Source organism: Falco punctatus, assembly GCF_963210335.1.
Source record: "Falco punctatus genome assembly, chromosome: 7".
In the NCBI taxonomy this organism is placed as follows: Eukaryota; Metazoa; Chordata; class Aves; order Falconiformes; family Falconidae; genus Falco; species Falco punctatus.
The window spans coordinates 35,429,876-35,440,537 of record NC_137587.1 but is presented as its reverse complement, the minus strand read 5'-3'; the positions used below and the strand labels follow the sequence as shown (position 1 = coordinate 35,440,537).

Here is a 10,662-nt window from a genome sequence, read left to right as displayed (position 1 = left end):
AAAATTAAAAACAGGACTCTATCTATTTAAAATCAGAGTATATGAGAAAATCTTGCAGAAAAGCATGTCTGTCAGCACAGCATTGTATTTTATTGTATTTCATGTTGAAAATATAAATTAAAATTCCATTTTGATGATAAAGCCTAACTTGTAAATTGTTTCAGATATGTTGGTAAGAGGTCATATCTCAAACTCAAAACTAATAGCTCCTACTAACCATTAACTGTGTACCTTGGTTTACTAGACTGCATGTCCTTTTGCGCTACTGGGAACATGCTGCACACAAAAAGATAGTGAATGTTACAAAGTAGAGTACACAGTGACATGGGCCTGGGACCGATACAGAAATAATGATCTGTGAGTTGAACATGGGAGAAGGAATATTGGGGTGGTGTTTTGCTATCATCTTCTTCTGTGACCTGGGGCAAGTCACAGAAATCTCACTGTACTTTTGTTTCTGCAGCTATTTAACTGGTCTGAATGCCTCTGGAGGGAGGAGGTTATCACAAGGTTATAAAGTTCCTTAATAATCTCGGATGGAAGATAATATAGAAATGCAAATTTTAGTTCCTAGTTATAAAAATTACTGAGCATTAAATCATGCTGTGAAAAGGAAGTTGCTGCTGGACACAGGGATACTTCTAGTACTGTCCTGCTTTACTGCACCAGGTCATTTGAACTAGGAGTGCTTATTTTAAGATGTATTCCAGTAAGAAAATATACTTTAAGTACCTCATGTAATATTTAATTATCTCCTTTCTTAAAAAGAACTTCAATGTCTTTGCTATGATTTATGGAAGAAAAATTCAAATTATTAACTAATTAGTTTTGATACGTACAAGACAAATCTATCAGTTTGCATTCAACGCTGTATTTATAAAGAATAGAAAGTTGCTAGCCCATAGTCTTATCTGCATCAAATAAATACCTTTGATAACACAGGTGGGTATTGATGTGTGGTATTTGCAAATAATTTAAAAATATCAGGAAGGCACTTGAATGAAATGTGAAAGATACAAGCTTTAACAGGGTCTGTACTGTGGGGCCTAGTAGACATATATCAACTGTAGCATTCTTTAAAAAAACAAAAAAGCAATACTTTTAATTTCAGTGTAAACCTTTGAAGTCAGCTGATTGCACTTGAGTTGAGGGAGAAGTTTCAAGGATGAGACTTCTCGCCAGGTTCAGCAGACCTTGGATCAGCCTGTTAGTACATGAGAATGTGCTGAGCTACTTGTGCTGCCTGGAGTGGGTGCCACTGCCTTCACAGCAGCGGCAGTTCTGTAACACAGTGTGCTAGTCCTCTCCAGCAGTGACCTTGCATTTCGGAGATGGAATTGCCTGTGTGCCAAGTTGTGTATGAGGTGAACCTGTTTGTGTGAGGAACCATGGAAAGACTGAAATGCAAGGCAAATTTCGTTCTATTGCATGCATTTCAAACTTGTGCTGAAAATAGCCATGCTTAGGTTTTGTCTTTTACTTTACAGTTTTTTTTACATTGCTAATACAATGCCATTGACTTTAATGTATTAAAGTATGTAAGTAAATATAAAAACTGGCAACTGTGTCTCTCTATAGCCCACAGACATGGCATCTTAGTGCCAACAACTTTAACAATCAGTAGAAAAGGTTGGTGTTTTTTTTATTTGTAAAGTGGTGGAGCAATTCTTAGGGGGGAAAAAAATGGCTTCTTAAATCCAGTAGTAAAAAACTAATTCTTGGTTACTTTAGACTTTAATGATGACCTTCCAGTTCTTGCAGTCTACTCTGTTGTCTTTAAGCTATACATAAAAGTCAGTTTAAGTCTTATCTTTTAAAGGGCTTTTACAAACTCATAATGCAAATTTCTTCTTTAAAATACTGTATGCAGATTTGTCCGGCAAGATTTCTTTCATTAGGTAAGAATTAATTTAGTTACTCAGGAAAGGGAAATGTACTGTAGGAGAAACAGTAGTATGTTCTATTCCAGTTAAGCATAGGGATTAATTTTATAATACAACAATTAAAATCAATTTTAAAAGTTCTAGAAAGTGATAGCAAAATTATTTAGTATTTGTTTATTGAGCAAGCACCTTATTCAAATACTCTTGAAAAATTCTTACAAACATGCTTCTGAAATGATACAGTTTCTCAGAGAAGTCTTGGCAAACTCCTAAAACCACCTTGTTGTGGTTACAATTCGTGTCCCAGAGGTATTTAAAAATCAAGACAAGGCAGACTTCAAAAGCATGCGTGAAATGTTCATTACATTTTCCTCAGTTTGCTCATATTTTGTTCATCTCACTGAAATAAGAATGTAGATAAAAGTGTATCAAACTCTGGTTTTACTACTTTAAAAAAAATAATTTAAGGACTTAGTTTACACTTACTCTATTTTTTACCTCTCTTCATACCCTTTCAGGTGTTGATTTAGTCATCTGATGGAGCTGGCACTTGTTCTGATGTCCAGCGCCTTTCAGGTAGTGAAACAGGGTGCCTTATAACCCACCTCTATCCAGTCCTACCAGGTAAATTTCAGATTGTTCCCAGAGCAAGCTAGTGAGGAAGGGTCAGTTGTCCAAGGATTTACCTGGTCACAAGCAAGACTGGATGCTGAATTTTCCTGTGTACAGCAGCCAGCTAAGAAGTAAAGGAAGGTCAATGTGACCCGTTCAGTGATGCTTCAGTAGGTTTGGCATAAAAGACTGGTAAGTGGAAACATGATACTCTGCAATTGCTATTGTCCAAAAAGCACAGAATCTGAATAGCTTTATGTGGCTTTTCCACAGAGGCATGCTGAAACCTACTTGGATATTCATAAACATTGTCAGAGAAAATGGGAACTATCAGCAACATGAAAACAGGAAGCAGAATGTGTCTTCCAAAGAAAATTTTCTTTTTTTCTGAGGCCAGCAATTCTGTTACCGAAATAAATCCTCTATACGACAAGCTGCAGTCCCTATAGCAAAGTAAACCCAGTATCAGCACAGCAAATGTGGTGTCTTCATTCTGTTAGCTGGCCTTAAGATAGCTAATTTATCAGAATAAATAGTTCTGTGATTATCAGAGTAGCTGAAGGTCAAGGTAATACAAAGAAATCAGAAAGCAGTCAAGTTCTGAAATCCAAAAGCCAAACACCCAGCTTGGGGGTGGGGGGTGTGTGTGTGTCGTGAAGTGCGTAGTATGTACAATGTGTCATGTCAGTAAAAAGAATTGGTTTGTATTTATGTGCAGCTATTTACAGTACTCGTACAGTCAATTCCTGTGCCTGTTGGTAGTGTGTATCAGTGTGAGTTAGCTGTGAGTTCTTGCTCTAGGGCAGGTAGTCAACCATACACTGTGTATATATATTTTTCCAGTAAAGGGTTGTGAACAGGATGGATCGCAAAGCAGATGCCTTCCTGAGATAAGCTGGCTGGAGATACAGCTGGCCTCCCATGTAGCATTTGTTCAGGCTATGTGAGAACCTGCTTTTATATGGTGCTGGATACCCTGAGACTTAGAATTCTCAGCCCCTCTTGGATTCCACAGTTGTCATCCCGCTCATTTTTACAATTCATCTGTAATTCCTGTTTCTTGAAACCAGCTGTATTTCAGCTACACCCACAGGAAGAGGTATTTTTAGTCATCTGAATACATGAGCCTATTAAGAAAGCTGAGCCGCTTCATTTTCAAACCTTGGGCTAACCATAGACGGCATCAACACTGTCTTAACAACAAATGGTTGTTTAGTCTGATTTGCAGGCATTTTTTACTGTCTCAGTTCAGAGGATATAGTGGCTGTGAACAAGGTCAGCTGAGAATAATACAGCATAAAGGAGTTTGATTCCAGAAAACATCCAGGCAGAGCTGGATAAATCACTACCCAGCTGCGACAGCGCTCAGTTAAAAGCATCCCTTGTAGAATGAGGTGAGGGCAGTAGACTCTTAAGAACTATCTTAAGAGGAATTTCAAATCTTGAGGACTGAACTAATCTGTTGTAAGAACTTTCTGAGTAGATAAAGTTTGGTGCTGGTGCTCCAAGTTGTAACTGGGGGTGGCAGGTTGCTGAGGCCATAAGCGCTTTGAGAGAGAATCCAGTTCAGTGTTGGGGCTGTCATTTCACACCCCTTTCAGGTGACATTCTGTCTGCCTGCCTTGTCTTCTAACCCTGCTCTTGGATCAGCCGCCAGAGCTGGGTAGACTCTTGAGAGAAGAATTATGATGATTGTTTGACAGCATGGCTGTGAACATATTTTAAAAGCCAGTTGAAGGCTTAGGCTTCAGGAGGACAGTTCCAGAGCTTTTTACTGGTCTCTGGAGTGGAAGAGGTCCCCTTTATTCTTTTCTAGCAGTGCCTGAAATTTTTAAATTTGTCTTTCGAGTACAAGATACTTTTTGATATGTCCAGGGTAGCTGATAGGTCCTGTCTGCTGCGAAGTCACTGTCGGTGTAGTCAAAGCCACGCTATCAACTAGTAAAAGTGGCTGTGGACCAGAACGGCCTCAACCCTGAAAATATGAGAACTCCTTCAAAAATATAGTCTTCCCCTTCCCTCCAGAAAATGCGCTTTCAGCAGAATCTGACAGGGGCTAGATCCAGTCCACTCCAGATGTCGTCACCCAGGGATTAAAAGAGACAGAGAACATACATGCTGCTCCTGAGGCAGGATGAACAAATTGAAGTATTTCTGGGTTTAGGGAGGTTCCTTCTGAAGCTATAGGGTGGGTGTTATTTTTTTCAACAGACATGATGAAACTTTGTAGCTTCGTGAAAAATAATTGTTAGTGACGTCAGAAATTCTGTTTCAAAATGTACTTTTGGCAAAAAGAATTCGGCTGCTCCTAATGCTGTGGTTTAAGAGAAGAATATGTACTCTTTTTTTTTTGAAGTTTTAAATCTTAATTATACTCTACAACTTTGCAATTCTCCTTTAACTTGACTAACCCAGCTAGTGCACAGATTTTGTGGCAGCCTTTCCTTTGAGAAGCAAAGAGGTTTTGTATCTATTCCTGTCCTCCTTCCAGGATGAGAACAGATTGCCTCCAAAGCTGTGCCAAGCTCCAGAGAGCTGCGGCGCGTCAGCTCAGGGAGGGGACTGATGCTGTTGAGGCTGCGAGGGAGAAGTCACGTGGTTTAATGGAAACCCTTGCCTGGCTTCACTTTCAATGAGGCCATTAGCTTGATTATGTAAACAGACCGTGCCTGCCACTCATTAACCAATGGCAGGAAAAAGGAAGGCGAATCGTATTTCAGCTGCTACCACAGGGATATAATTGTGGAGTACTTCTTTGGGAAAATTACTGCTGGGAAGGAAAAGTTGCAGCCTGAAGCACGCATGTGTAAGTTACTCGGTGAATGCAACACAGGCTCTGCGTGTACAGAGCTCACAGTGGATAATGTTAAATATGACACAGACCACGCACAGCTCTTGCCCTGGTTGTGAAGATCATTTTCTGTGCCAGTAGAGAACAAAATGAATCCTTTACCGAAAGCCCTGATCAGACTAGCAGCCTTTTAGAACATAAATATTTGCAAAGGTTTCGAGGGCCTAAGAGGTGGCTACAGTCTAAATACATTAACGAGATAAGAGGGAGGTTGTATATAAATCCAAGACTCCCTGATGAGTTTGTAATCCTGTCAGAAGAAAACAAAGCCGTCAGTCATCCAGCTTTTCGCTGAAATGTCCATGCTTCCTACGCTGGCCATCAAAGGAGACAGCATTCAGCAGCTGCTTGTGGATGTTGTGTTACAAAAAAACAAACTAAACAAAATACACCTCTAAACAGAGTGGGACAAACTATTTTTTGTTTGCATAATGATCTGTAAATCTCAGTACAGCTTCATACGTTACAAACACCACCATGTTCACAGGAAAGGCACGAATGCAGTTTAAACCCAGTCCTTTGAAAAGCACTTTTGCCCCCTCCTGTCTCACGCTTTCCCTAGCACAGTGGATGAGGCCTTTGTACTTGTGCTGGTCCAATTCATCTGTTTGCAGCCGTGATTTGATGACATCCATGGGAGTAGCTAATCCCCAGGCCAGGACTCCAGCAAAACCACCAGACAGCAGCACAACGAGGAAACCTGCAGGAGAGAGCGAAGGGAGGAGCGCTCAGCTTGAGCCCCATGCTCATGCAGCCACAAGCATCTCACAGTAAAAAAAACCCAATTTGTTAACTCCCGTGTTTTCCAGCAGTTATTTTGTACAGCTCTTGCAGTTGGGTGTTTCCAGTGATCCCGCACAAACCGTGTGACCTCTCGATCTCACAGCATGCTCATTTTTGCATACATGATACTTCTGAAGCCACACAAACTGGATGTGATGCAACCTGAGAGCACTCGCACCCTCTTCAGCTGCATCTACTTATTTTTATAGTTCTCAGGGAGATGCTGTTTGCTGAATGTCACCTAGCTGATCTTTTCTCAGAGTGAACAGTTGTCTTTTGGAGCTACATCACAAGTAGGAAAGTTAAGTGTCTATGTTCTGCACCTGGACATTATTTTCCAGGTTTGGACTGACCCAGTCTGTGCTCCATGATGTCCTGGGAAAGTTGTCCATGTTTTATATCTAGTTACGTATCCTACTTATGCATTAAGAGGATTTCATACTGACATAAGAGGCACCAGAGCATGCCATAAACAGCCCTCCTGCAGGGAGAGGAGTAGCTGCTGAGGGACAAGGTGGTGCAGGCTGCTGGCAGCCGTGCCTGGGTGGCACAAGTGGCCCATGGCACCGGGAAGCACACAAACAGCAATGCCGTGTGAGGTTCAGATCTGGGGGAGGTTTTATAGGTAGTGGGTGATGTTTGCTGAAAGCCTGGTTTCCCTTTTACCGTGATACTAAATAAGCTGGTTTTGCAGATAATGCCCGATGCTTTCCAATACCTACCTGGTTTATTTTTGCCAGCTGGTGTGAGCCAGTCACACAGAGCAGAATAGGTAAGGAAATATATTGCAGAAGAAGCGCAATCCCTGCAGAGTAATGCAGAGCAGCCCTTGTAGAGACCCCCAAAACCTTCCTCCTTGGCAATCACCTTCAGACAGTGCAGAGATCCTTGGTACTTTGGCTTGGAAACAGGCTGGGGAGATGCAATGGAGGGATGTGGGTTCCTCTGAGTCTGCATGCGAACTTTAGCTACTTCACTAGGGGCCATCAACACAACCTGTAACATCAGAGGATGAGATTTTAACTCTTCATATTTAAACACTGTTTTGATCCCCCTCCTGCAAGTTCCTTGTCTCCCACCTTTCCAGGCAATAATATTGCTGGAAGCCAGCAAGTTCCAGCCTTCTCCCCTCTGTCTGTCCTAAATCCCACCCAGCAGTGGCAAGACATGTATGCAAGCTGCACTGTGCAGAGTGGAAGGCAAGGCAGAAGTCAACAGAGGACATGAAATACCTGTAACAACTTGTTAAACCAGATAGGCATGAAAAAGGGATGTCCTCAGCTATAGGGTACCATATATCAGGGCTCTTGTTTGTACGTGTATTTCGAACCAATGCTATAAAGACTAAAAAACCTCCACCTGTGCTAAGCAGAGTCGTTGCCTGCTAGGAAACACCTAGAAACCTGACCATCTGGACTGCTCTGTAAGAGGATTGCCTGTGACTGGGCACGCATTTCTGCCCAGCACGCCATCAGGATGCTGGGGTGAGCTCCGCCGTGTTTGCAGCGCCTGCAGATGTTCACAGAGATCCCTCCATCTGCTTATGGGAAACTGGTCCTGGATTCCGCCTCACCAACCTGTGCGGGGATCATGCCTGTCTGCCAGGCAGCATCACTGCTCAGTGATGTCCTGTGGAGTTCTGGGTCCTTACAAGGCAGCGCTGTGCGCTGCCCGTTTCTCCAGCCACTGTCAGAACACTGGCCTGTAACACACGGAGGTACGTCTTTCTTACATAAACATGCCGTCAGAGCCACTTGGAAAGTTGGCTGCCCGCGTTGTTTTTTCTTCCTTTTTCTATGTTTGCTGCCAAGGTCTATGTCATTCTTAATAGTCTGTTCTTAAGTGTTTCGGCACTCTAAACCAAACCCAGCACGAGCTGCCCAGCAGGACTCAGCCATGCCACAGAGCCGACCAGCGAGGGGGCAGCATGGGCAGAGCATGACCCACCCTGTGAAAACAAACTGGGCTTGGTGCAAGCTCCCTTGTGGCCTCCCAGACAGAAAACATCAACTGCTTTTCCAGCCTCCTATGTTTGTGAACAAGAGCTCCTGTGCTTTCCCTTTCGGCTGTTTACATACCCGGACAGCACCAGCAGCACCTCCTGCCAAAGAAACGTCCAGCTTGGATGGCTTTGCTTCTGCAGCCCCGTATCGCAGCTTGCAGATGGTCCAAAGGAAGTTTTTGTATGTGCCAAATGAAACAGAAGAAATCAGCGATACCGTAAGGACTGATGCAGACATGCCTTTGTAAAATCCCCAAACCTAGTTGGAAACAGAGGAAAAAGAACATTTTTAAGAGGGAATGTCATGGGAAAGCATGTGCTTGAAAACACTGGCCATACATTACTGAGCCAATACTTAATTCCGTCTTACAGCTCATCAACAAAACTAAATGTCATCCTCACCCTTCTCCCAACAAATGGTTGTATGTAACTGCTGCCCACCCTCCCCAAACCGACAGAGGCAGTTCTGCTTCTCCGAAACAAGGCATCCATAACTGGTATCAGCAATTCTTCTGAGAGGTACCTACTTTTTCTGTCCTGTACGTTTCCTGAATGCAGTGCCAAATCCCATTGTAATGCCTCTCAGTCTGAATTCTCACCTAGGAATACAGTGGCAATTTTAAAACGCAGATAGTAGATTGAAAAAAAAAATATAAATCAACAAATGCCATAAGGGCAAACAGATAATTAGCCATAAAATAGCATCACCAAACAATTTACTTTTTTTTTTAAAAAAAAAAAAAAAAAAAAAAAAGAGAAAGCTACACAACCAATTGAAGTGAAATAGGTTGATGTAACAAAGATTAAAGTACCGTCACAGGGCTAGTTTTCTAAAACAGGGAAAGCTAAAGGGCCTGTTTGTTTTCAGTCTGAAGTCAGGAAATAAAGCTCCAACAGGTACCTTCACTGTGTCCAGCGGATAACCCACTGCTGTGCTTAGACCACCTGAAACAGAGCATATTAGAGATGGTTAACAGCACATGTCACAACAGACCATTTTCCCCCATCACAGGAAGGCGTTAGGGGAACGGCAGAAAAATGTAACTTTGGAGCTGTGCTGTGCTTGGCATCAGACCTCTCTCGAGCTCCAGCAGTGACATTTGAGCCAAGCATGACAGAGTAAAATGTGCAGATTTATCTGCGTGACCAAGGTGCACTCAGAGGATGAATCCAAGTACCATGGGAAACTTCTCAGGAGGAATAACACCACAGTGCAAGCCAGGACTGGGAGAAACACTGAGAGCACTGCTGCAGGAAGGTTGGAGGGATGACTTGTATGATACCAGAGTGTTTTCGTTCTACCTCTCAGCTTAGGCAGTAAAGCATCTTCGGACTATGACCAAGTACCCTCATGTGAGGTGCAGAGCATTCCCACTCACACAAGAGGGTCTCTGAAGCAATTCTGGTCCTCCATGATTGACTTAGAATTACTGAGGAATAAAAGCAGCGGTCACAAGGACATCTATAACAGAGGGATAGTCCTCATGTGTTACAGCAATTTCTCTTGAAGACAGGAGAGGTAGTCCTGCTGCCTCCTGCACGCCATGGACTGGGCATGCCCTGGCTGCAGCTTACAAAGCACATCTGTAGCCATAGGCAAGGAATTCATCGGGGTCCACAGCACCATGCTGGACTAAGCCTCTGCAGTGCACCTCCTACCTACATGCACCAAATGCTGCTGCCAAAGCTGAGCGAGGAGCTTGGTGCCCTGGCAGGCTGGCGTGATGCTGGGGCACAGCACCGGCCGTGGCACTGCTGGGCGATGAGACCACCTGCCCTGCACCGCACGGGGCTCAGCGGGTGAGGGGTGGTGAGGGATCAGTGCCGGGCGTGTGCACAGCCAGCGTGCCCCACGCACCGGTCGGCCACAACGCCCTGCCGCAGCAGTGACAGCAGCTCCAGTGCACTGCAGGGCTGTCTCAATCCTCTGTCGACACCCAGGCTCATTTTGAGACCTTCAAGTAGCCACTGGAGTTAAGTAGCCACTGGCAGATAAGGGAGCAAAAGAGTTCCAGCACTGACTTCTCTTGATCACAGTAACAAACAGATCACCCACCGTCCCTGCCTTTACCTCACATCTCTCAGCTTTGATCTAAATGCATCTGTTGGCAGATACAACAGATGACAGAGGGGCTGACCAGCTGATCTCCTCTGCATCAGCTGCCATGTCATCTGAGAGGAAATCGGGCTGGGGCGTGATGGAGCTGTATCCAGCTGAGTTATTTAGACAGAGATCAAGTTCATAAAAGTGCTGGATGAGCCTTTCAGGGATCCAGGTAGTCATAGATACAATTCATGTCTGGTGGCTCACAGGTTGCAAACTGCTTCTCGTTGAGTCCTTCTTTAAAAAAAAAATGAAACGCAAGATGCTTAGAATTGTATTAGTTGATGTGGTCATTTCACTAGGCATGTTCACCTGTGATTACATGGCTGCTTGGGAGCTCTGGAAAGCTCTACTACATTTTGGAAAAAAGCAGCAGCTGCTGGTGCGAGCCACTCACTGGGAGACAATCTCAAAGTGCATTACTCAG

At 43.6% G+C, this 10,662-nt stretch overlaps 1 protein-coding gene across 1 annotated transcript in view; it reads right to left on the bottom strand.

Moving 5' to 3' along the window:
• Window positions 1–32: 32 nt before the first annotated feature.
• SLC25A47 (solute carrier family 25 member 47) overlaps window positions 33–10,662 on the bottom strand; it is a 28,797-nt gene continuing 18,167 nt past the window's right edge. The window contains exons 2-6 of the mRNA XM_080394627.1: window positions 9,033–9,076; window positions 8,659–8,730; window positions 8,208–8,390; window positions 6,852–7,125; window positions 33–6,046 (exon numbers count right to left, since the gene is read on the bottom strand). Coding sequence (XP_080250753.1) covers window positions 5,760–6,046; window positions 6,852–7,125; window positions 8,208–8,390; window positions 8,659–8,730; window positions 9,033–9,076 — 860 coding nt within the window. The 3' untranslated portion in view covers window positions 33–5,759. The remainder of the gene's footprint in view (window positions 6,047–6,851; window positions 7,126–8,207; window positions 8,391–8,658; window positions 8,731–9,032; window positions 9,077–10,662) is intronic.